Source organism: Giraffa tippelskirchi, chromosome 12, assembly GCF_054371585.1.
Source record: "Giraffa tippelskirchi isolate mGirTip1 chromosome 12, T2T-mGirTip1v1.2.pri, whole genome shotgun sequence".
NCBI lineage: Eukaryota > Metazoa > Chordata > Mammalia > Artiodactyla > Giraffidae > Giraffa > Giraffa tippelskirchi.
The window spans coordinates 65589257-65615210 of record NC_137286.1 but is presented as its reverse complement, the minus strand read 5'-3'; the positions used below and the strand labels follow the sequence as shown (position 1 = coordinate 65615210).

The 25954-nt window shown below is 55.4% G+C and overlaps 2 protein-coding genes and 1 long non-coding RNA gene across 3 annotated transcripts in view; 2 read left to right on the top strand and 1 right to left on the bottom strand.

Annotated features, from left to right (window-relative positions):
- The window catches only part of LOC145530002 (uncharacterized), a 1493464-nt gene that overhangs the window by 975942 nt on the left and 491568 nt on the right, over positions 1–25954 (bottom strand). The window contains exon 62 of the long non-coding RNA XR_014071397.1: positions 13023–13134. This is a non-coding gene — a long non-coding RNA (uncharacterized LOC145530002). The remainder of the gene's footprint in view (positions 1–13022; positions 13135–25954) is intronic.
- LOC145529946 (uncharacterized) lies at positions 1552–11729 on the top strand. The gene is made up of 4 exons (XM_081550718.1): positions 1552–1721; positions 2121–2433; positions 2684–3565; positions 11201–11729. Exons 1-3 carry the CDS (start codon positions 1587–1589, stop codon positions 3319–3321), a joined length of 1086 nt encoding a protein of 361 aa, XP_081406844.1. The 5' UTR covers positions 1552–1586; the 3' UTR covers positions 3322–3565; positions 11201–11729.
- LOC145529966 (uncharacterized) lies at positions 9195–10996 on the top strand. Its single transcript, XM_081550741.1, has 3 exons — positions 9195–9371; positions 9771–10083; positions 10334–10996. The coding sequence occupies exons 1-3, from the start codon at positions 9237–9239 to the stop codon at positions 10960–10962; spliced, it is 1077 nt and encodes a 358-aa protein (XP_081406867.1). The 5' UTR covers positions 9195–9236; the 3' UTR covers positions 10963–10996.

Below are 25954 nucleotides of genomic sequence, written 5' to 3'. Positions count from 1 at the left end.
TCGATGGAATAAAGTTGAGGGTCCAGAAACAAACCCCGGCATCCATGGTCAACTCATCTCTGACACAAAAGGGGAGAATATCCAAATGGGAACAAGAAAGCCTCTTCAATAAATGTCCATGGGAAAACCAGACAGCTACATCTGAAGAACGCTATTGGTTTTGATCTCACACCACCTCAATATCGGGAAAAAACCTCACCCTAAAGACTGATGTCATGAGACAGCTAGAAAGAAGCGTAGGTCAAAGGCTCCTTAACATCAGAGTCTCCTTGCCATTTGCTGGGCGGAGGTAGAAATGGGTCTCTTCAAGTAAGGGAAAGAGGAAAACGAAGTACGCCAATGGGTTTCCATCCAATGGAACCTCTTCACAACAGAGAAGCTAAGCATTCAGAAATGCAAAAGATAGGAAACGGAACATGAGAGACTCCTTGCAAGTGGTGTATCTGAGAAGGGGTTCATATGGAAAGAGACGAAGAACGCACAGCACTCAGATTCCAAGAAACACCACCACCACCCTTGACCCTTCCCCCATGACCAACTCCGACCTAAAGCCTTTCTCTCCCTCTAACCTATCCCTAAAACATAACCCTCATCTAATCACATACATGTGCATTCCTAGCATCCATCCATCCTCACACGAGAGAGAAAGAGGAAGACACAGACTGAATCAAGAAGGGAAAAGAGAGGGACACAGCCAGAGAGAGACACGGAACCAAAGAGAGGAATGGAGTCGATGGTCCAGACGTTTCATCAATCTGTCTCGAAGGTAGAAGTAATGACAGCGCCCATCCACCCCAGAAGGGGGAAAAGGACAGAAGCTTTGGAGAGGAAAAGACAAGAACGCAGGGAGCCATTAGAAGCTCAGCCACCCGCAGAAGCCGAGCTGGGACACTTGAACAGAATCTCAATGGAAACAGAGGACCAGAAAGTTGGCTACTCTTTTCTATAAGAGAGGGAGACCTTCGAGTCTTCCTTTCGCGCCTCCAACTTGGATGCGGGGTCTCAAAACACTCAGGAGGGGGAGTGCCTTTTCCTGGGTACCACGGCGCATCCAGGCCTCGTTCTGCCCCATTCTGTGCTGTGTCAGCCCTGGATGGAGTCTTTCTTTCTGAAGTCTCAGCGCACAAGCTCCACGTGATATCGGCCCCAGGTGGAAAGGCATGGAGCTGCTCGTAGGCCGACAGACCTAGGAAGCAGATGGGAGAATGACCCCCACTCTGCAGATGGAGAGACTGGGGAAACCCTGAGGGGCATACGCTTGTCCAGGGCCACACCACTTATGAGAAGAAGGAGCCTGGTCTGAGAGCAGCGGGGTCCTCGGAGCTCAGGCCCTGGCTGCACCCAGGCCTCCCCAGGGCTGTGGGCTGGGCTGTGTGGCTGTCACTGTGCCTGCACATGGCCTAAGGGGGGTGGTCGAGCAGTCAGAAACCCAGAGATTCCCTTGGGAAGTTTTGGGGAAGGGACCTCAGCACGAACCCCAGGAAATGATGTCACCTGCCGGCAACAGAACCCAACAGAACCCGCAACCCGGGTATCCAGGCCTCCAGAGCGGAGAGGAGCCCCCAGCCAGATCACTTGCTGCCAGGATGTTCTGCTGTTTGCCCCTGCCCAGAGGCCGGGGCCTGAGGAGAGCTCACAGGCAGTGTGCGTGGGCACCCTGTCGACGTTGGCTCAGGGCACCCCCGAGAGGCCTCTGGCCCTTTGCCCGGAGAAACAGAAAGGTAACACGGGGAGCCCCAGGCCGGGCCAGCCCACCTCTCCCATGCCACCCGGAAACACCGGGTCCTTTGCCTGTGTGTGTGGATGCGGGTTTCTCGGGGTGTGTCTCCCTCAAGGAAGCCCAGGCGGATGTGGGGTCAGAAGCCTGCGGGCAAGTTGTGTCCACACCCCAGGGGAGAGCAGGCTGGCTGGGATGGGGAGAGTGCGGGCAGCGCCGGCCGCCCAGGCTGGCCTCACACCCTCAGGTGGGTCTCTTTCGTCCCGGGTGGGGATCTGAGCAGACACACGTCTCTGACCCTTCTGGGAAGAGAAGTTCGAGCAGGCAGAAGCAGCGGCTCCACTGGCCAGGCCCAGCTTGGAAAAGTCCCAGCATGGCTGGCTGACGGTCACTGTCGTTGCAGAGCTTCCCACGTGATGAGGCCGAGGACGGGGACACCCCGTCCACCTCCCGGAGGGAGGGGTCGGAGCACCACCCCCCCGCCCCTGAGGCCCAGTGCAGGCTCCAGGTGAGCGTGCCCACGGAGGCATCAGCCCCACCGGGGGCGAAGCGGAGGCGGGGAAGGCCTGCTGCCGAGACACCACACAGGATACACCCGGCGGCCCAGTCTGAGGCTGCCACGGAGCTCAGCACACCCGGCTCCGACCCAGAGTCCCGAGAACCCCAGCCTCTGAGGCAGCAGGAGGACCTGGAGCCCACCACGCCAGAGCACAGAGGTGAGGACGCTGGGGCTGGTGCACGGGAGTGTGTGGGGAGGGGGTGCTGAGCTACACAGGGATGAGTTCCCGAAAGATGCTGCTGGGCCTGCAGCAAGCGCTGGCCTCACACCCCCACCCCCATCTTGCACACTTCAGTCCCAAAAGACATCCGACCCTGGGTATTCTTTGGGAATCTCTTGGAAGCTTTCTGTCCCGGGATACGCACATGCCAAGGCTGGCCTGTGGGCAAACTTTGCTTCTCCCTCAGCTCTAGCACTGGCCTCCAACTGGAACCAGGCTCCACTTCCCAGACCTGTCCCTACAGAGGTGGTGGCTCCAGGTGCAGGACCCAGGGATCCACCGAGGGCAGATGGAGAACCGAGACTTGCCCTCGCAGAGACACCAGGCCAGCTGGGTTCTGGCCAGCACACCGGGCAGATCGGATCTCCGTGCCTGCAGGACCCCCAGCCCCAGGCACTGATGTCCCACCCCCTCAGCCAGAACCTCCACCTCCACGTGCACCTGTACCTGCTCGGGCTTTGGCAGGAGAACCCGAGGCAGAGGAGGAGTCACCGCCTCGGCAGGGAGAGCCTGCCCTGGCTCCCGCGCAACACCCAGACGCCGACGATGACTCACCCACCCCTGCAGGAAGAACGAGCCCCCGCTCTGGACAGAGACCCAGAGCCCTTGCCGGAAACACCACGTCCAGGGGAGCGGTCGGCTCTGCCGCCTCCATCCCTGTCGGCTCACCGTGGACGCTGTCAACTCGGTCTGCCCCCAGGGGACATGGAGTTCCTTTCCCCTGAACTGCTTTGCATTTGGTTTGTTTCCACCTTTCTGGTGATGTTTTATTTTTTGTATGGTTTCCTGTATTTTTGTTGGTTAAGTTGGGAACTTGTTGGTTAAGTTAGTAAACTTTTTCATCATTGTTGCAATTTGGGAACACTGTTGTGTAACTCTGGTGATACTGTGTTACCATCACCACTTTGTGGTTTCAGACCCGTTTGATCTTTATGCCCCACCCCCCAACAAAGCCTGGATTCAAGGCAAGCACGCCCTGTTCATCCCTCCCCCCGATCCTGAACACAATTTCATCTTTTCTTTCTGCATTCCTTCCTATATTCTTGGTGTCCCCAATCAATGACTCTCAGTGAAATGACTGAAGGAGTTTCTTTCGGACTCTCCACCTACTGTAAGACTCCATTGGAGAGTTCTCATTTTTATGTCATTTGAACTAGCCTTTGATAGCTGACAGGACGGTGTACGTCCTTTCAAGATATCATGTGCCAAACGAAGCCCTTTTGGCAAATGCCAACATTATCTCCAGGCAGGCATTGCTGTTTGAAGGGTGACATCTCAGCCAGAAGGCAGAGGCTGAGCTCCTCTTGTTGCACCAGCTCCCAAAAGAAGCCAAGAAAGGGAGCTGGAACAACAAACCACCCCAACGCCCAGGAAAGCGTTCTTCACGACAGAAGGCTAGAAAATGACCCAACAACCTTGTGGCCCAGAACCCCTCTAGAAAAATCACTGTTCCATAAAAAAGAGAAACACGTGGGAAGTTCCAAGGAGAGGCAATGCCCATGGCCAGTGTACTTTAGAGACGGCCTGACCGCTCCGGGGAAGACACGCACCGACGGAACCCCTTGGGAAACAGCAGTGAGAGTCCTCACCGTCGTAAGGGTTTCCTCTGGGGACAACCTGCCCTGGGCACCACATGAGGGAGCAGACCGGCTTCTCTTCCTCTGCTCCCACACCATTCACTCATGAAGGCAGCTCAGGTGTTCTCATGCCCTGCCTGCCTGCCTGCCTGCCTGCCTGGCTCATCCGTGAGCTGTGACCACCTCCAGGGCAGGACTCCACCTTCTCCTCTCTGTGTACCGTGAATCTGCACACAGTGGGCTTTCAGAACCTTAGGAGACTTGAGCCATTCCCACTCGAGCCAGAACCCTCCCCAGGAAGGAAAACTGCTGTTGGGTCCTTTTGGCCCCAGCACTGGTTCCGAAAGCCTGGCGGCTCCTACAGCCTCTACGGTGTGAAGAGGGAGGTCCCTTTTGACAGAGCTTTCCGGCTGTCAGATCTAAGCTGTTGTTTCACTGTCAGCTGTGTCTCTTCCGTTGCAGCCAGGTGGGCCACGCTGCTCCAAAGGGGCTCACAAGCTGAGTGGCAAGGGAGGTATTGAGAGGACAGGGATGGCTACAACGTGCTGCAAACTGAGTGAGGGTCCCCACAATCCTCAGCAGGTCTGTGGTGTGCAAGTGGGGAGTAGAGGGCCCCCAAGTTCCAAAGGAAGGGAGGTACTCGGGAGCTAAAGCCCTTGGCTGCTGTGGTAGCAGCTGCAGATGGCAGCTCGTCCACAGTGCACTTCGAATGAGGTCATATGAGCGGGACTCTGGAAATGGCTCCGAAATCAAGAGAAAGGGGTCAGGGTATGTGGGAATCCGGCGGGGGTGGGGGGTGGATGAAGGAAGGTGTCCTTCCTCTCTCCAGTGCAATTTGGTTTGGTGAGTCTCAAAGCTACCAGATGGCACTTCCCAAGTCAGGCCCCCGCAGGAATCAGGGTGGGCTGCGTGCCTCAGCGCCTGCCACAGGGACAAGCCACACCAGTGGCCTCCCTGAGCTCAAATGGCCGGATCTGGGGGTTCTGTCTGGGTGCACACCTCCTTGCTCTGGCCAAGTTCCCCCCTTCTCTGAGCACCAGCTTCATCCTCTCGAATGAGGACATCGATTGCTACCTTGGCACGTTACTCTCTTCATCCTGTGAAGACTCATTAGGCTTATCCTACAATTACTAGCTGGCCTGAAGAGATATCTCCTGAATCCAGATTAAGCTGGAGTCTCCCAGGCTCATCTGGCATGTCTTCCCTGAAGTCTGCCAAAACCCACACCCTTGCATTTCCAGGGACTCCCCTTAGCCAGCTGGGCAGAAAACCCAGCATGGTTGAAACAAGCTGACAGACAAGCGGGAGAGGACTCACGGGCAGACGGCCTCCCTCAGGTCTCGGGTGGAGCTCTGGGACCACAGCAGCAGCGGGCCATCCCAGCCCCTGGGCTCAGCAGCGCCCTCATTCTCAGGCCGGCGGCTCTGCCCTGAGGGGAGCAGGAAGGTCAAAAACTGCCGCAGGCGGACCTCAAGCCCCTCCCACTGCTGGAGCCTGACCTCCCCCGGCCCCACCCCTTCCCCTACCCCAGCAGAACGAGAGCTCGTCTTCCCCTGGCTTCCAACGTGAGGCCCGGCCCCGGGCCCCGATTGGGCACTGCCCCAGTCCGGAGCCAATCACAGTGGCCAGGGAGGTGGAACGCACCGATTGGCCGGGGCCAGGTCATGTGACCATACTCCCCAGGAAACTCAAATATTACCAACATTCCCTAACAAACCAATGAACAAAATTATCCAGTAAAGGCAAACCGTACTTTTTAATGAGGCCAATGTCACAGAACAAAAAAAAATCCTTCACAATGAACTGCTCAAGGAAGCTACTAAATAAGCTTTCAGAAAAGTTAAGACTTTTTTTTTTTTTTAATACGGTGACGGAGAGCTATACCTTTCCCATCTATGTGAATTTAGGTTTAAACTAGATTTCCCTCGGCTATTATATAAGACAAAAAACCCCACATCACCCCCTTTCACTCCCCCCACCCCCAAAAAGTGTTTTAGTCTATTGAATTTTTGTGTCCTCAGTTGTGTCTGATTCACGGCAACTCACGAACTCTACACAGCCAGGCTCTTCCGTCCATGGAATTCAGGGCAATTTTTTTCTGTCACAGCAAATGCCCACCCTGGGTGATCCAAAGGCAAGGGCTCAGAGGCTCCTGAGAGACTAACTCCTTTCAGCCGAGCACAGAGCTGGCTCCTCACTGGGATGCCTGTGGCCTGGGGCTCCCAGAGGGGAGAGCAGCACTCGCCCCACCGTGTGGTCACTGCTGGAAGTGCAGGCTGCTCCTCACTCCCCCTTGACAGTGTCCCTGAGGGCAGAACAGTGTGAATCTACTCAAGGTGGAAACGCAAACTCCGATGCAACCAAACTTCCCACAAGGTCTCCAAAACCACTCAGGAACAGGGAATTGGAAACTGCAGGGCATGACATGAATGGAGATGGAGACTTGACACCTTACACCGAGTTCACTTCCAGTTATCCCTAGACAAAGTTTCCATGAAAACTTGTCACAAATCTAGAAGAACAATGAGCAGAAACCGGACACGTGCTTTGAGTCTTCACACACAAAACAAAAAGGCAGCCCACAAAACAACCCAGAGAATACAGTGGACTTTGCAAAATCAAAGATATCTACTGTGGGAAAGACCTCATTACAAAAGCAAAAGACAGGTCATACATCGCGAGACGAATGAGTGGAAACACAAAGCTTCTCAAGGATGTGTCTCCAAACAGACAAAGAACACCAACACGACAAGCCTGTGAAAACTAGGGAAAGGTCTGAAGGGACAGCAGACTGAGGAAGACACACACAGAGTATCCCGGATGATGTCCAGCACTGAGGGCCTGAAGAAACAACAGTCTAGTTGCACTCCCTCAGGCCTGTGTGACCCTGGATGAGGCCTCTGTTTCCCGGTGGCTCTGAGAGATGGACAGGGAGGAAGGGGAAGAGAAATCACTTGCATTTCTAATACTCACAGCAAAGTCTTCCAATGAGAAGGGAATTATCACCCCCACTGACAATGCCATTCACTGAAGTGATACCCACGAGTCCATCTAACCCAGAAGGGAAGGAAGGACCTGTTCTCACAAAACGGCGAGAGATGGAAGAAGGAAGATCAAGCCCACACCAACCACTGGAAAGAGAAGCTGTGCTCAGGGCTTGAAAGAATTCCTATTGGGAAAATGATGTCACAGCCCCACAAGGCAATCCACAGCTTCGATGCTATTCCTCCCAAAATGCCAATGCATTTTCGCACCGAACAAAGAATTGCAAAAGGGGTACGGAAACAGAAAAGAGCCTAAATTGTCAATACAATCCGACGAAAAAGCCCCGATACGGACATCCAAGGTTGTGTGAAAGGAAATTAGACGACCAAACTAGGATCCTCAGGAGAGTATCGGAGAAGGCGATGGCGACCCACTCCAGTACTCTTGCCTGGAAAACGCCCTGGACGGAGGAGCCTGGTAGGCTGCAGGCCATGGGGTCGCGCAGAGTCAGACACGACTGAAGTGACTTAGGCGCAGCGGCAGCAGCAGGACAGTATGCTATTGGGAATACAACAACACACACAGATCCAGATCGATGGAATAAAGTTGAGGGTCCAGAAACAAACCCCGGCATCCATGGTCAACTCATCTCTGACACAAAAGGGGAGAATATCCAAATGGGAACAAGAAAGCCTCTTCAATAAATGTCCATGGGAAAACCAGACAGCTACATCTGAAGAACGCTATTGGTTTTGATCTCACACCACCTCAATATCGGGGAAAAACCTCACCCTAAAGACTGATGTCATGAGACAGCTAGAAAGAAGCGTAGGTCAAAGGCTCCTTAACATCAGAGTCTCCTTGCCATTTGCTGGGCGGAGGTAGAAATGGGTCTCTTCAAGTAAGGGAAAGAGGAAAACGAAGTACGCCAATGGGTTTCCATCCAATGGAACCTCTTCACAACAGAGAAGCTAAGCATTCAGAAATGCAAAAGATGGGAAACGGAACATGAGAGACTCCTTGCAAGTGGTGTATCTGAGAAGGGGTTCATATGGAAAGAGACGAAGAATGCACAGCACTCAGATTCCAAGAAACACCACCACCACCCTTGACCCTTCCCCCATGACCAACTCCGACCTAAAGCCTTTCTCTCCCTCTAACCTATCCCTAAAACATAACCCTCATCTAATCATATACATGTGCATTCCTAGCATCCATCCATCCACACACAAGAGAGAAAGAGGAAGACACAGACTGAATCGAGAAGGGAAAAGAGAGGGACACAGACAGAGAGAGACACGGAACCAAAGAGAGGAAAGGAGTCGACGGTCCAGACTTTTCATCAATCTGTCTCGAAGGTAGAAGCAATGACAGCGCCCATCCACCCCAGAAGGGGGAAAAGGACGGAAGGTTTGGAGAGGAAAAGACAAGAACGCAGGGAGCCATTAGAAGCTCAGCCACCCGCAGAAGCCGAGCTGGGACACTTGAACAGAATCTCAATGGAAACAGAGGACCAGAAAGTTGGCTACTCTTTTCTATAAGAGAGGGAGACCTTCGAGTCTTCCTTTCGCGCCTCCAACTTGGATGCGGGGTCTCAAAACACTCAGGAGGGGGAGTGCCTTTTCCTGGGTACCACGGCGCATCCAGGCCTCATTCTGCCCCATTCTGTGCTGTGTCAGCCCTGGATGGAGTCTTTCTTTCTGAAGTCTCAGCGCACAAGCTCCACGTGATATCGGCCCCAGGTGGAAAGGCATGGAGCTGCTCGTAGGCCGACAGACCTAGGAAGCAGATGGGAGAATGAACCCCACTCTGCAGATGGAGAGACTGGGGAAACCCTGAGGGGCATACGCTTGTCCAGGGCCACACCACTTATGAGAAGAAGGAGCCTGGTCTGAGAGCAGCGGGGTCCTCGGAGCTCAGGCCCTGGCTGCACCCAGGCCTCCCCAGGGCTGTGGGCTGGGCTGTGTGGCTGTCACTGTGCCTGCACATGGCCTAAGGGGGGTGGTCGAGCAGTCAGAAACCCAGAGATTCCCTTGGGAAGTTTTGGGGAAGGGACCTCAGCACGAACCCCAGGAAATGAAGTCAGCGGCCGGCAACAGAACCCAACAGAACCCGCAACCCGGGTATCCAGGCCTCCAGAGCGGAGAGGAGCCCCCAGCCAGATCACTTGCTGCCAGGATGTTCTGCTGTTTGCCCCTGCCCAGAGGCCGTGGCCTCAGGAGAGGTCACAGGCAGTGTGCGTGGGCACCCTGTCAACGTTGGCTCAGGGCACCCCCGAGAGGCCTCTGGCCCTTTGCCCGGAGAAACAGAAAGGTAACACGGGGAGCCCCAGGCCGGGCCAGCCCACCTCTCCCATGCCACCCGGAAACACCGGGTCCTTTGCCTGTGTGTGTGGATGCGGGTTTCTCGGGGTGTGTCTCCCTCAAGGAAGCCCAGGCGGATGTGGGGTCAGAAGCCTGCGGGCAAGTTGTGTCCACACCCCAGGGGAGAGCAGGCTGGCTGGGATGGGGAGAGTGCGGGCAGCGCCGGCCGCCCAGGCTGGCCTCACACCCTCAGGTGGGTCTCTTTCGTCCCGGGTGGGGATCTGAGCAGACACACGTCTCTGACCCTTCTGGGAAGAGAAGTTCGAGCAGGCAGAAGCAGCGGCTCCACTGGCCAGGCCCAGCTCGGAAAACTCCCAGCATGGCTGGCTGACGGTCACTGTCGTTGCAGAGCTTCCCACGTGATGAGGCCGAGGACGGGGACACCCCGTCCACCTCCCGGAGGGAGGGGTCGGAGCACCACCCCCCCGCCCCTGAGGCCCAGTGCAGGCTCCAGGTGAGCGTGCCCACGGAGGCATCAGCCCCACCGGGGGCGAAGCGGAGGCGGGGAAGGCCTGCTGCCGAGACACCACACAGGATACACCCGGCGGCCCAGTCTGAGGCTGCCACGGAGCTCAGCACACCCGGCTCCGACCCAGAGTCCCGAGAACCCCAGCCTCTGAGGCAGCAGGAGGACCTGGAGCCCAGCACGCCAGAGCACAGAGGTGAGGACGCTGGGGCTGGTGCACGGGAGTGTGTGGGGAGGGGGTGCTGAGCTACACAGGGACGTGTCCCCGAAAGATGCTGCTGGGCCTGCAGCAAGCGCTGGCCTCACACCCCCACCCCCATCTTGCACACTTCAGTCCCAAAAGACATCCGACCCTGGGTATTCTTTGGGAATCTCTTGGAAGCTTTCTGTCCCGGGATACGCACATGCCAAGGCTGGCCTGTGGGCAAACTTTGCTTCTCCCCCAGCTCTAGCACTGGCCTCCAACTGGAACCAGGCTCCACTTCCCAGACCTGTCCCTACAGAGGTGGTGGCTCCAGGTGCAGGACCCAGGGATCCACCGAGGGCAGATGGAGAACCGAGACTTGCCCTCGCAGAGACACCAGGCCAGCTGGGTTCTGGCCAGCACACCGGGCAGATCGGATCTCCGTGCCTGCAGGACCCCCAGCCCCAGGCACTGATGTCCCACCCCCTCAGCCAAAACCTCCACCTCCACGTGCACCTGTACCTGCTCGGGCTTTGGCAGGAGAACCCGAGGCAGAGGAGGAGTCACCGCCTCGGCAGGGAGAGCCTGCCCTGGCTCCCGCGCAACACCCAGACGCCGACGATGACTCACCCACCCCTGCAGGAAGAACGAGCCCCCGCTCTGGACAGAGACCCAGAGCCCTTGCCGGAAACACCACGTCCAGGGGAGCGGTCGGCTCTGCCGCCTCCATCCCTGTCGGCTCACCGTGGACGCTGTCAACTCGGTCTGCCCCCAGGGGACATGGAGTTCCTTTCCCCTGAACTGCTTTGCATTTGGTTTGTTTCCACCTTTCTGGTGATGTTTTATTTTTTGTATGGTTTCCTGTATTTTTGTTGGTTAAGTTGGGATTAGTAAACTTTTTCATCATTGTTGCAATTTGGGAACACTCTTGTGTAACTGGTGATACTGTGTTACCATCACCACTTTGTGGTTTCAGACCCGTTTGATCTTTATGCCCCACCCCCCAACAAAGCCTGGATTCAAGGCAAGCACGCCCTGTTCATCCCTCCCCCCGATCCTGAACACAATTTCATCTTTTCTTTCTGCGTTCCTTCCTATATTCTTGGTGTCCCCAATCAATGACTCTCAGTGAAATGACTGAAGGAGTTTCTTTCAGACTCTCCACCTACTGTAAGACTCCATTGGAGAGTTCTCATTTTTATGTCATTTGAACTAGCCTTTGATAGCTGACAGGACGGTGTACGTCCTTTCAAGATATCATGTGCCAAACGAAGCCCTTTTGGCAAATGCCATCATTATCTCCAGGCAGGCATTGCTGTTTGAAGGGTGACATCTCAGCCAGAAGGCAGAGGCTGAGCTCCTCTTGTTGCACCAGCTCCCAAAAGAAGCCAAGAAAGGGAGCTGGAACAACAAACCACCCCAACGCCCAGGAAAGCGTTCTTCACGACAGAAGGCTAGAAAATGACCCAACAACCTTGTGGCCCAGAACCCCTCTAGAAAAATCACTGTTCCATAAAAAAGAGAAACACGTGGGAAGTTCCAAGGAGAGGCAATGCCCATGGCCAGTGTACTTTAGAGACGGCCTGACCGCTCCGGGGAAGACACGCACCGACGGAACCCCTTGGGAAACAGCAGTGAGAGTCCTCACCGTCGTAAGGGTTTCCTCTGGGGACAACCTGCCCTGGGCACCACATGAGGGAGCAGACCGGCTTCTCTTCCTCTGCCCCCACACCATTCACTCATGAAGGCAGCTCAGGTGTTCTCATGCCCTGCCTGCCTGCCTGCCTGCCTGGCTCATCCGTGAGCTGTGACCACCTCCAGGGCAGGACTCCACCTTCTCCTCTCTGTGTACCGTGAATCTGCACACAGTGGGCTTTCAGAACCTTAGGAGACTTGAGCCATTCCCACTCGAGCCAGAACCCTCCCCAGGAAGGAAAACGGCTGTGGAGTCATTTTGGCCCCAGCACTGGTTCCGAAAGCCTGGCGGCTCCTACAGCCTCTACGGTGTGAAGAGGGAGGTCCCTTTTGACAGAGCTTTCCGGCTGTCAGATCTAAGCTGTTGTTTCACTGTCAGCTGTGTCTCTTCCGTTGCAGCCAGGTGGGCCACGCTGCTCCAAAGGGGCTCACAAGCTGAGTGGCAAGGGAGGTATTGAGAGGACAGGGATGGCTACAACGTGCTGCAAACTGAGTGAGGGTCCCCACAATCCTCAGCAAAGGTCTGTGGTGTGCAAGTGGGGAGTAGAGGGCCCCCAAGTTCCAAAGGAAGGGAGGTACTCGGGAGCTAAAGCCCTTGGCTGCTGTGGTAGCAGCTGCAGATGGCAGCTCGTCCACAGTGCACTTCGAATGAGGTCATATGAGCGGGACTCTGGAAATGGCTCCGAAATCAAGAGAAAGGGGTCAGGGTATGTGGGAATCCGGCGGGGGTGGGGGGTGGATGAAGGAAGGTGTCCTTCCTCTCTCCAGTGCAATTTGGTTTGGTGAGTCTCAAAGCTACCAGATGGCACTTCCCAAGTCAGGCCCCCGCAGGAATCAGGGTGGGCTGCGTGCCTCGGCGCCTGCTACAGGGACAAGCCACACCAGTGGCCTCCCTGAGCTCAAATGGCCGGATCTGGGGGTTCTGTCTGGGTGCACACCTCCTTGCTCTGGCCAAGTTCCCCCCTTCTCTGAGCACCAGCTTCATCCTCTCGAATGAGGACATCGATTGCTACCTTGGCACGTTACTCCCTTCATCCTGTGAAGACTCATTAGGCTTATCCTACAATTACTAGCTGGCCCGAAGAGATATCTCCTGAATCCAGATTAAGCTGGAGTCTCCCAGGCTCATCTGGCATGTCTTCCCTGAAGTCTGCCAAAACCCACACCCTTGCATTTCCAGGGACTCCCCTTAGCCAGCTGGGCAGAAAACCCAGCATGGTTCAAACAAGCTGACAGACAAGCGGGAGAGGACTCACGGGCAGACGGCCTCCCTCAGGTCTCTGGTGGAGCTCTGGGACCACAGCAGCAGCGGGCCATCTCAGACCCTGGGCTCAGCAGCGCCCTCATTCTCAGGCCGGCGGCTCTGCCCTGAGGGGAGCAGGAAGGTCACCAACTGCCGCAGGCGGACCTCAAGCCCCTCCCACTGCTGGAGCCTGACCTCCCCCGGCCCCACCCCTTCCCCTACCCCAGCAGGACGAGAGCTCGTCTTCCCCTGGCTTCCAACGTGAGGCCCGGCCCCGGGCCCCGATTGGGCACTGCCCCAGTCCGGAGCCAATCACAGTGGCCAGGGAGGTGGAACGCACCGATTGGCCAGGGCCAGGTCATGTGACCATACTCCCCAGGAAACTCAAACCTTACCAAGATTCCCTAACAAACCAATGAACAAAATTATCCAGTAAAGGCAAACCGTACTTTTTAATGAGGCCAATGTCACAGAAAAAAAAAAAAAATCCTTCACAATGAACTGCTCAAGGAAGCTACTAAATAAGCTTTCAGAAAAGTTAAGACGTTTTTTTTTTTTTAATAGGGTGACGGAGAGCTATACCTTTCCCATCTATGTGAATTTAGGTTTAAACTAGATTTCCCTCGGCTATTATATAAGACAAAAAACCCCACATCACCCCCTTTCACTCCCCCCACCCCCAAAAAGTGTTTTAGTCTATTGAATTTTTGTGTCCTCAGTTGTGTCTGATTCACGGCAACTCACGAACTCTACACAGCCAGGCTCTTCCGTCCACGGAATTCAGGGCAATTTTTTTCTGTCACAGCAAATGCCCACCCTGGGTGATCCAAAGGCAAGGGCTCAGAGGCTCCTGAGAGTCTAACTCCTTTCAGCCGAGCACAGAGCTGGCTCCTCACTGGGATGCCTGTGGCCTGGGGCTCCCAGAGGGGAGAGCAGCACTCGCCCCACCGTGTGGTCACTGCTGGAAGTGCAGGCTGCTCCTCACTCCCCCTTGACAGTGTCCCTGAGGGCAGAACAGTGTGAATCTACTCAAGGTGGAAACGCAAACTCCGATGCAACCAAACTTCCCACAAGGTCTCCAAAACCACTCAGGAACAGGGAATTGGAAACTGCAGGGCATGACATGAATGGAGATGGAGACTTGACACCTTACACCGAGTTCACTTCCAGTTATCCCTAGACAAAGTTTCCATGAAAACTTGTCACAAATCTAGAAGAACAATGAGCAGAAACCGGACACGTGCTTTGAGTCTTCACACACAAAACAAAAAGGCAGCCCACAAAACAACCCAGAGAATACAGTGGACTTTGCAAAATCAAAGATATCTACTGTGGGAAAGACCTCATTACAAAAGCAAAAGACAGGTCATACATCGCGAGACGAATGAGTGGAAACACAAAGCTTCTCAAGGATGTGTCTCCAAACAGACAAAGAACACCAACACGACAAGCCTGTGAAAACTAGGGAAAGGTCTGAAGGGACAGCAGACTGAGGAAGACACACACAGAGTATCCCGGATGATGTCCAGCACTGAGGGCCTGAAGAAACAACAGTCTAGTTGCACTCCCTCAGGCCTGTGTGACCCTGGATGAGGCCTCTGTTTCCCGGTGGCTCTGAGAGATGGACAGGGAGGAAGGGGAAGAGAAATCACTTGCATTTCTAATACTCACAGCAAAGTCTTCCAATGAGAAGGGAATTATCACCCCCACTGACAATGCCATTCACTGAAGTGATACCCACGAGTCCATCTAACCCAGAAGGGAAGGAAGGACCTGTTCTCACAAAACGGCGAGAGACGGAAGAAGGAAGATCAAGCCCACACCAACCACTGGAAAGAGAAGCTGTGCTCAGGGCTTGAAAGAATTCCTATTGGGAAAATGATGTCACAGCCCCACAAGGCAATCCACAGCTTCGATGCTATTCCTCCCAAAATGCCAATGCATTTTCGCACCGAACAAAGAATTGCAAAAGGGGTACGGAAACAGAAAAGAGCCTAAATTGTCAATACAATCCGACGAAAAAGCCCCGATACGGACATCCAAGGTTGTGTGAAAGGAAATTAGACGACCAAACTAGGATCCTCAGGAGAGTATCGGAGAAGGCGATGGCGACCCACTCCAGTACTCTTGCCTGGAAAACGCCCTGGACGGAGGAGCCTGGTAGGCTGCAGGCCATGGGGTCGCACAGAGTCAGACACGACTGAAGTGACTTAGGCGCAGCGGCAGCAGCAGGACAGTATGCTATTGGGAATACAACAACACACACAGATCCAGATCGATGGAATAAAGTTGAGGGTCCAGAAACAAACCCCGGCATCCATGGTCAACTCATCTCTGACACAAAAGGGGAGAATATCCAAATGGGAACAAGAAAGCCTCTTCAATAAATGTCCATGGGAAAACCAGACAGCTACATCTGAAGAACGCTATTGGTTTTGATCTCACACCACCTCAATATCGGGGAAAAACCTCACCCTAAAGACTGATGTCATGAGACAGCTAGAAAGAAGCGTAGGTCAAAGGCTCCTTAACATCAGAGTCTCCTTGCCATTTGCTGGGCGGAGGTAGAAATGGGTCTCTTCAAGTAAGGGAAAGAGGAAAACGAAGTACGCCAATGGGTTTCCATCCAATGGAACCTCTTCACAACAGAGAAGCTAAGCATTCAGAAATGCAAAAGATAGGAAACGGAACATGAGAGACTCCTTGCAAGTGGTGTATCTGAGAAGGGGTTCATATGGAAAGAGACGAAGAACGCACAGCACTCAGATTCCAAGAAACACCACCACCACCCTTGACCCTTCCCCCATGACCAACTCCGACCTAAAGCCTTTCTCTCCCTCTAACCTATCCCTAAAACATAACCCTCATCTAATCACATACATGTGCATTCCTAGCATCCATCCATCCTCACACGAGAGAGAAAGAGGAAGACACAGACTGAATCAAGAAGGGAAAAGAGAGGGACACAGCCAGAGAGAGACACGGAACCAAAGAGAGGAATGGAGTCGATGGTCCAGACGTTTCATCAATCTGTCTCGAAGGTAGAAGTAATGACAGCGCCCATCCACCCCAGAAGGGGGAAAAGGACAGAAGCTTTGGAGAGGAAAAGACAAGAACGCAGGGAGCCATTAGAAGCTCAGCCACCCGCAGAAGCCGAGCTGGGACACTTGAACAGAATCTCAATGGAAACAGAGGACCAGAAAGTTGGCTACTCTTTTCTATAAGAGAGGGAGACCTTCGAGTCTTCCTTTCGGTCCTCCAACTTGGATGCGGGGTCTCAAAACACTCAGGAGGGGGAGTGCCTTTTCCTGGGTACCACGGCGCATCCAGGCCTCGTTCTGCCCCATTCTGTGCTGTGTCAGCCCTGGATGGAGTCTTTCTTTCTGAAGTCTCAGCGCACAAGCTCCACGTGATATCGGCCCCAGGTGGAAAGGCATGGAGCTGCTCGTAGGCCGACAGACCTAGGAAGAGGTTGGGAGAATGACCCCCACTCTGCAGATGGAGAGACTGGGGAAACCCTGAGGGGCATACGCTTGTCCAGGGCCACACCACTTATGAGAAGAAGGAGCCTGGTCTGAGAGCAGCGGGGTCCTCGGAGCTCAGGCCCTGGCTGCACCCAGGCCTCCCCAGGGCTGTGGGCTGGGCTGTGTGGCTGTCACTGTGCCTGCACATGGCCTAAGGGGGGTGGTCGAGCAGTCAGAAACCCAGAGATTCCCTTGGGAAGTTTTGGGGAAGGGACCTCAGCACGAACCCCAGGAAATGATGTCACCTGCCGGCAACAGAACCCAACAGAACCCGCAACCCGGGTATCCAGGCCTCCAGAGCGGAGAGGAGCCCCCAGCCAGATCACTTGCTGCCAGGATGTTCTGCTGTTTGCCCCTGCCCAGAGGCCGGGGCCTCAGGAGAGCTCACAGGCAGTGTGCGTGGGCACCCTGTCGACGTTGGCTCAGGGCACCCCCGAGAGGCCTCTGGCCCTTTGCCCGGAGAAACAGAAAGGTAACACGGGGAGCCCCAGGCCGGGCCAGCCCACCTCTCCCATGCCACCCGGAAACACCGGGTCCTTTGCCTGTGTGTGTGGATGCGGGTTTCTCGGGGTGTGTCTCCCTCAAGGAAGCCCAGGCGGATGTGGGGTCAGAAGCCTGCGGGCAAGTTGTGTCCACACCCCAGGGGAGAGCAGGCTGGCTGGGATGGGGAGAGTGCGGGCAGCGCCGGCCGCCCAGGCTGGCCTCACACCCTCAGGTGGTTCTCTTTCCTCCCGGGTGGGGATCTGAGCAGACACACGTCTCTGACCCTTCTGGGAAGAGAAGTTCGAGCAGGCAGAAGCAGCGGCTCCACTGGCCAGGCCCAGCTCGGAAAACTCCCAGCATGGCTGGCTGACGGTCACTGTCGTTGCAGAGCTTCCCACGTGATGAGGCCGAGGACGGGGACACCCCGTCCACCTCCCGGAGGGAGGGGTCGGAGCACCACCCCCCCGCCCCTGAGGCCCAGTGCAGGCTCCAGGTGAGCGTGCCCACGGAGGCATCAGCCCCACCGGGGGCGAAGCGGAGGCGGGGAAGGCCTGCTGCCGAGACACCACACAGGATACACCCGGCGGCCCAGTCTGAGGCTGCCACGGAGCTCAGCACACCCGGCTCCGACCCAGAGTCCCGAGAACCCCAGCCTCTGAGGCAGCAGGAGGACCTGGAGCCCAGCACGCCAGAGCACAGAGGTGAGGACGCTGGGGCTGGTGCACGGGAGTGTGTGGGGAGGGGGTGCTGAGCTACACAGGGACGAGTCCCCGAAAGATGCTGCTGGGCCTGCAGCAAGCGCTGGCCTCACACCCCCACCCCCTTCTTGCACACTTCAGTCCCAAAAGACATCCGACCCTGGGTATTCTTTGGGAATCTCTTGGAAGCTTTCTGTCCCGGGATACGCACATGCCAAGGCTGGCCTGTGGGCAAACTTTGCTTCTCCCCCAGCTCTAGCACTGGCCTCCAACTGGAACCAGGCTCCACTTCCCAGACCTGTCCCTACAGAGGTGGTGGCTCCAGGTGCAGGACCCAGGGATCCACCGAGGGCAGATGGAGAACCGAGACTTGCCCTCGCAGAGACACCAGGCCAGCTGGGTTCTGGCCAGCACACCGGGCACATCGGATCTCCGTGCCTGCAGGACCCCCAGCCCCAGGCACTGATGTCCCACCCCCTCAGCCAGAACCTCCACCTCCACGTGCACCTGTACCTGCTCGGGCTTTGGCAGGAGAACCCGAGGCAGAGGAGGAGTCACCGCCTCGGCAGGGAGAGCCTGCCCTGGCTCCCGCGCAACACCCAGACGCCGACGATGACTCACCCACCCCTGCAGGAAGAACGAGCCCCCGCTCTGGACAGAGACCCAGAGCCCTTGCCGGAAACACCACGTCCAGGGGAGCGGTCGGCTCTGCCGCCTCCATCCCTGTCGGCTCACCGTGGACGCTGTCAACTCGGTCTGCCCCCAGGGGACATGGAGTTCCTTTCCCCTGAACTGCTTTGCATTTGGTTTGTTTCCACCTTTCTGGTGATGTTTTATTTTTTGTATGGTTTCCTGTATTTTTGTTGGTTAAGTTGGGAACTTGTTGGTTAAGTTAGTAAACTTTTTCATCATTGTTGCAATTTGGGAACACTGTTGTGTAACTCTGGTGATACTGTGTTACCATCACCACTTTGTGGTTTCAGACCCGTTTGATCTTTATGCCCCACCCCCCAACAAAGCCTGGATTCAAGGCAAGCACGCCCTGTTCATCCCTCCCCCCGATCCTGAACACAATTTCATCTTTTCTTTCTGCATTCCTTCCTATATTCTTGGTGTCCCCAATCAATGACTCTCAGTGAAATGACTGAAGGAGTTTCTTTCGGACTCTCCACCTACTGTAAGTCTCCATTGGAGAGTTCTCGTTTTTATGTCATTTGAACTAGCCTTTGATAGCTGACAGGACGGTGTACGTCCTTTCAAGATATCATGTGCCAAACGAAGCCCTTTTGGCAAATGCCAACATTATCTCCAGGCAGGCATTGCTGTTTGAAGGGTGACATCTCAGCCAGAAGGCAGAGGCTGAGCTCCTCTTGTTGCACCAGCTCCCAAAAGAAGCCAAGAAAGGGAGCTGGAACAACAAACCACCCCAACGCCCAGGAAAGCGTTCTTCACGACAGAAGGCTAGAAAATGACCCAACAACCTTGTGGCCCAGAACCCCTCTAGAAAAATCACTGTTCCATAAAAAAGAGAAACACGTGGGAAGTTCCAAGGAGAGGCAATGCCCATGGCCAGTGTACTTTAGAGACGGCCTGACCGCTCCGGGGAAGACACGCACCGACGGAACCCCTTGGGAAACAGCAGTGAGAGTCCTCACCGTCGTAAGGGTTTCCTCTGGGGACAACCTGCCCTGGGCACCACATGAGGGAGCAGACCAGCTTCTCTTCCTCTGCTCCCACACCATTCACTCATGAAGGCAGCTCAGGTGTTCTCATGCCCTGCCTGCCTGCCTGCCTGCCTGCCTGGCTCATCCGTGAGCTGTGACCACCTCCAGGGCAGGACTCCACCTTCTCCTCTCTGTGTACCGTGAATCTGCACACAGTGGGCTTTCAGAACCTTAGGAGACTTGAGCCATTCCCACTCGAGCCAGAACCCTCCCCAGGAAGGAAAACGGCTGTGGGGTCATTTTGGCCCCAGCACTGGTTCCGAAAGCCTGGCGGCTCCTACAGCCTCTACGGTGTGAAGAGGGAGGTCCCTTTTGACAGAGCTTTCCGGCTGTCAGATCTAAGCTGTTGTTTCACTGTCAGCTGTGTCTCTTCCGTTGCAGCCAGGTGGGCCACGCTGCTCCAAAGGGGCTCACAAGCTGAGTGGCAAGGGAGGTATTGAGAGGACAGGGATGGCTACAACGTGCTGCAAACTGAGTGAGGGTCCCCACAATCCTCAGCAAAGGTCTGTGGTGTGCAAGTGGGGAGTAGAGGGCCCCCAAGTTCCAAAGGAAGGGAGGTACTCGGGAGCTAAAGCCCTTGGCTGCTGTGGTAGCAGCTGCAGATGGCAGCTCGTCCACAGTGCACTTCGAATGAGGTCATATGAGCGGGACTCTGGAAATGGCTCCGAAATCAAGAGAAAGGGGTCAGGGTATGTGGGAATCCGGCGGGGGTGGGGGGTGGATGAAGGAAGGTGTCCTTCCTCTCTCCAGTGCAATTTGGTTTGGTGAGTCTCAAAGCTACCAGATGGCACTTCCCAAGTCAGGCCCCCGCAGGAATCAGGGTGGGCTGTGTGCCTCGGCCCCTGCCACAGGGACAAGCCACACCAGTGGCCTCCCTGAGCTCAAATGGCCGGATCTGGGGGTTCTGTCTGGGTGCACACCTCCTTGCTCTGGCCAAGTTCCCCCCTTCTCTGAGCACCAGCTTCATCCTCTCGAATGAGGACATCGATTGCTACCTTGGCACGTTACTCTCTTCATCCTGTGAAGACTCATTAGGCTTATCCTACAATTACTAGCTGGCCCGAAGAGATATATCCTGAATCCAGATTAAGCTGGAGTCTCCCAGGCTCATCTGGCATGTCTTCCCTGAAGTCTGCCAAAACCCACACCCTTGCATTTCCAGGGACTCCCCTTAGCCAGCTGGGCAGAAAACCCAGCATGGTTCAAACAAGCTGACAGACAAGCGGGAGAGGACTCACGGGCAGACGGCCTCCCTCAGGTCTCGGGTGGAGCTCTGGGACCACAGCAGCAACGGGCCATCCCAGCCCCTGGGCTCAGCAGCGCCCTCATTCTCAGGCCGGCGGCTCTGCCCTGAGGGGAGCAGGAAGGTCACCAACTGCCGCAGGCGGACCTCAAGCCCCTCCCACTGCTGGAGCCTGACCTCCCCCGGCCCCACCCCTTCCCCTACCCCAGCAGGACGAGAGCTCGTCTTCCCCTGGCTTCCAACGTGAGGCCCGGCCCCGGGCCCCGATTGGGCACTGCCCCAGTCCGGATCCAATCACAGTGGCCAGGGAGGTGGAACGCACCGATTGGCCAGGGCCAGGTCATGTGACCATACTCCCCAGGAAACTCAAATATTACCAAGATTCCCTAACAAACCAATGAACAAAATTATCCAGTAAAGGCAAACCGTACTTTTTAATGAGGCCAATGTCACAGAAAAAAAAAAAATCCTTCACAATGAACTGCTCAAGGAAGCTACTAAATAAGCTTTCAGAAAAGTTAAGACTTTTTTTTTTTTTTAAATAGGGTGACGGAGAGCTATACCTTTCCCATCTATGTGAATTTAGGTTTAAACTAGATTTCCCTCGGCTATTATATAAGACAAAAACCCCCACATCACCCCCTTTCACTCCCCCCACCCCCAAAAAGTGTTTTAGTCTATTGAATTTTTGTGTCCTCAGTTGTGTCTGATTCACGGCAACTCACGAACTCTACACAGCCAGGCTCTTCCGTCCATGGAATTCAGGGCAATTTTTTCTGTCACAGCAAATGCCCACCCTGGGTGATCCAAAGGCAAGTGCTCAGAGGCTCCTGAGAGACTAACTCCTTTCAGCTGAGCACAGAGCTGGCTCCTCACTGGGATGCCTGTGGCCTGGGGCTCCCAGAGGGGAGAGCAGCACTCGCCCCACCGTGTGGTCACTGCTGGAAGTGCAGGCTGCTCCTCACTCCCCCTTGACAGTGTCCCTGAGGGCAGAACAGTGTGAATCTACTCAAGGTGGAAACGCAAACTCCGATGCAACCAAACTTCCCACAAGGTCTCCAAAACCACTCAGGAACAGGGAATTGGAAACTGCAGGGCATGACATGAATGGAGATGGAGACTTGACACCTTACACCGAGTTCACTTCCAGTTATCCCTAGACAAAGTTTCCATGAAAACTTGTCACAAATCTAGAAGAACAATGAGCAGAAACCGGACACGTGCTTTGAGTCTTCACACACAAAACAAAAAGGCAGCCCACAAAACAACCCAGAGAATACAGTGGACTTTGCAAAATCAAAGATATCTACTGTGGGAAAGACCTCATTACAAAAGCAAAAGACAGGTCATACATCGCGAGACGAATGAGTGGAAACAGAAAGCTTCTCAAGGATGTGTCTCCAAACAGTCAAAGAACACCAACACGACAAGCCTGTGAAAACTAGGGAAAGGTCTGAAGGGACACCAGACTGAGGAAGACACACACAGAGTATCCCGGATGATGTCCAGCACTGAGGGCCTGAAGAAACAACAGTCTAGTTGCACTCCCTCAGGCCTGTGTGACCCTGGATGAGGCCTCTGTTTCCCGGTGGCTCTGAGAGATGGACAGGGAGGAAGGGGAAGAGAAATCACTTGCATTTCTAATACTCACAGCAAAGTCTTCCAATGAGAAGGGAATTATCACCCCCACTGACAATGCCATTCACTGAAGTGATACCCACGAGTCCATCTAACCCAGAAGGGAAGGAAGGACCTGTTCTCACAAAACGGCGAGAGACGGAAGAAGGAAGATCAAGCCCACACCAACCACTGGAAAGAGAAGCTGTGCTCAGGGCTTGAAAGAATTCCTATTGGGAAAATGATGTCACAGCCCCACAAGGCAATCCACAGCTTCGATGCTATTCCTCCCAAAATGCCAATGCATTTTCGCACCGAACAAAGAATTGCAAAAGGGGTACGGAAACAGAAAAGAGCCTAAATTGTCAATACAATCCGACGAAAAAGCCCCGATACGGACATCCAAGGTTGTGTGAAAGGAAATTAGACGACCAAACTAGGATCCTCAGGAGAGTATCGGAGAAGGCGATGGCGACCCACTCCAGTACTCTTGCCTGGAAAACGCCCTGGACGGAGGAGCCTGGTAGGCTGCAGGCCATGGGGTCGCGCAGAGTCAGACACGACTGAAATGACTTAGGCGCAGCGGCAGCAGCAGGACAGTATGCTATTGGGAATACAACAACACACACAGATCCAGATCGATGGAATAAAGTTGAGGGTCCAGAAACAAACCCCGGCATCCATGGTCAACTCATCTCTGACACAAAAGGGGAGAATATCCAAATGGGAACGAGAAAGCCTCTTCAATAAATGTCCATGGGAAAACCAGACAGCTACATCTGAAGAATGCTATTGGTTTTGATCTCACACCACCTCAATATCGGGGAAAAACCTCACCCTAAAGACTGATGTCATGAGACAGCTAGAAAGAAGCGTAGGTCAAAGGCTCCTTAACATCAGAGTCTCCTTGCCATTTGCTGGGCGGAGGTAGAAATGGGTCTCTTCAAGTAAGGGAAAGAGGAAAACGAAGTACGCCAATGGGTTTCCATCCAATGGAACCTCTTCACAACAGAGAAGCTAAGCATTCAGAAATGCAAAAGATGGGAAACGGAACATGAGAGACTCCTTGCAAGTGGTGTATCTGAGAAGGGGTTCATATGGAAAGAGACGAAGAATGCACAGCACTCAGATTCCAAGAAACACCACCACCACCCTTGACCCTTCCCCCATGACCAACTCCGACCTAAAGCCTTTCTCTCCCTCTAACCTATCCCTAAAACATAACCCTCATCTAATCATATACATGTGCATTCCTAGCATCCATCCATCCACACACGAGAGAGAAAGAGGAAGACACAGACTGAATCGAGAAGGAAAAGAGAGGGACACAGACAGAGAGAGACACGGAACCAAAGAGAGGAAAGGAGTCGACGGTCCAGACTTTTCATCAATCTGTCTCGAAGGTAGAAGCAATGACAGCACCCATCCACCCCAGAAGGGGGAAAAGGACGGAAGGTTTGGAGAGGAAAAGACAAGAACGCAGGGAGCCATTAGAAGCTCAGCCACCCGCAGAAGCCGAGCTGGGACACTTGAACAGAATCTCAATGGAAACAGAGGACCAGAAAGTTGGCTACTCTTTTCTATAAGAGAGGGAGACCTTCGAGTCTTCCTTTCGCGCCTCCAACTTGGATGCGGGGTCTCAAAACACTCAGGAGGGGGAGTGCCTTTTCCTGGGTACCACGGCGCATCCAGGCCTCGTTCTGCCCCATTCTGTGCTGTGTCAGCCCTGGATGGAGTCTTTCTTTCTGAAGTCTCAGCGCACAAGCTCCACGTGATATCGGCCCCAGGTGGAAAGGCATGGAGCTGCTCGTAGGCCGACAGACCTAGGAAGCAGATGGGAGAATGACCCCCACTCTCCAGATGGAGAGACTGGGGAAACCCTGAGGGGCATACGCTTGTCCAGGGCCACACCACTTATGAGAAGAAGGAGCCTGGTCTGAGAGCAGCGGGGTCCTCGGAGCTCAGGCCCTGGCTGCACCCAGGCCTCCCCAGGGCTGTGGGCTGGGCTGTGTGGCTGTCACTGTGCCTGCACATGGCCTAAGGGGGGTGGTCGAGCAGTCAGAAACCCAGAGATTCCCTTGGGAAGTTTTGGGGAAGGGACCTCAGCACGAACCCCAGGAAATGATGTCACCTGCCGGCAACAGAACCCAACAGAACCCGCAACCCGGGTATCCAGGCCTCCAGAGCGGAGAGGAGCCCCCAGCCAGATCACTTGCTGCCAGGATGTTCTGCTGTTTGCCCCTGCCCAGAGGCCGGGGCCTCAGGAGAGCTCACAGGCAGTGTGCGTGGGCACCCTGTCGACGTTGGCTCAGGGCACCCCTGAGAGGCCTCTGGCCCTTTGCCCGGAGAAACAGAAAGGTAACACGGGGAGCCCCAGGCCGGGCCAGCCCACCTCTCCCATGCCACCCGGAAACACCGGGTCCTTTGCCTGTGTGTGTGGATGCGGGTTTCTCGGGGTGTGTCTCCCTCAAGGAAGCCCAGGCGGATGTGGGGTCAGAAGCCTGCGGGCAAGTTGTGTCCACACCCCAGGGGAGAGCAGGCTGGCTGGGATGGGGAGAGTGCGGGCAGCGCCGGCCGCCCAGGCTGGCCTCACACCCTCAGGTGGGTCTCTTTCGTCCCGGGTGGGGATCTGAGCAGACACACGTCTCTGACCCTTCTGGGAAGAGAAGTTCGAGCAGGCAGAAGCAGCGGCTCCACTGGCCAGGCCCAGCTCGGAAAAGTCCCAGCATGGCTGGCTGACGGTCACTGTCGTTGCAGAGCTTCCCACGTGATGAGGCCGAGGACGGGGACACCCCGTCCACCTCCCGGAGGGAGGGGTCGGAGCACCACCCCCCCGCCCCTGAGGCCCAGTGCAGGCTCCAGGTGAGCGTGCCCACGGAGGCATCAGCCCCACCGGGGGCGAAGCGGAGGCGGGGAAGGCCTGCTGCCGAGACACCACACAGGATACACCCGGCGGCCCAGTCTGAGGCTGCCACGGAGCTCAGCACACCCGGCTCCGACCCAGAGTCCCGAGAACCCCAGCCTCTGAGGCAGCAGGAGGACCTGGAGCCCAGCACGCCAGAGCACAGAGGTGAGGACGCTGGGGCTGGTGCACGGGAGTGTGTGGGGAGGGGGTGCTGAGCTACACAGGGACGAGTCCCCGAAAGATGCTGCTGGGCCTGCAGCAAGCGCTGGCCTCACACCCCCACCCCCTTCTTGCACACTTCAGTCCCAAAAGACATCCGACCCTGGGTATTCTTTGGGAATCTCTTGGAAGCTTTCTGTCCCGGGATACGCACATGCCAAGGCTGGCCTGTGGGCAAACTTTGCTTCTCCCCCAGCTCTAGCACTGGCCTCCAACTGGAACCAGGCTCCACTTCCCAGACCTGTCCCTACAGAGGTGGTGGCTCCAGGTGCAGGACCCAGGGATCCACCGAGGGCAGATGGAGAACCGAGACTTGCCCTCGCAGAGACACCAGGCCAGCTGGGTTCTGGCCAGCACACCGAGCAGATCGGATCTCCGTGCCTGCAGGACCCCCAGCCCCAGGCACTGATGTCCCACCCCCTCAGCCAGAACCTCCACCTCCACGTGCACCTGTACCTGCTCGGGCTTTGGCAGGAGAAACCGAGGCAGAGGAGGAGTCACCGCCTCGGCAGGGAGAGCCTGCCCTGGCTCC

Coding starts and splice junctions, on each gene's coding strand:
- LOC145529966 (XM_081550741.1), top strand. CDS start 9,237: ATGTTCTGCTGTTTGCCCCTGCCCAGAGGCCGTGGCCTCAGGAGAGGT. Junction 9,372..9,770: donor TTGCCCGGAGAAACAGAAAG/GTAACACGGGGA, acceptor CTGTCGTTGCAG/AGCTTCCCACGTGATGAGGC. Junction 10,084..10,333: donor CAGCACGCCAGAGCACAGAG/GTGAGGACGCTG, acceptor CTTCTCCCCCAG/CTCTAGCACTGGCCTCCAAC.
- LOC145529946 (XM_081550718.1), top strand. CDS start 1,587: ATGTTCTGCTGTTTGCCCCTGCCCAGAGGCCGGGGCCTGAGGAGAGCT. Junction 1,722..2,120: donor TTGCCCGGAGAAACAGAAAG/GTAACACGGGGA, acceptor CTGTCGTTGCAG/AGCTTCCCACGTGATGAGGC. Junction 2,434..2,683: donor CACCACGCCAGAGCACAGAG/GTGAGGACGCTG, acceptor CTTCTCCCTCAG/CTCTAGCACTGGCCTCCAAC.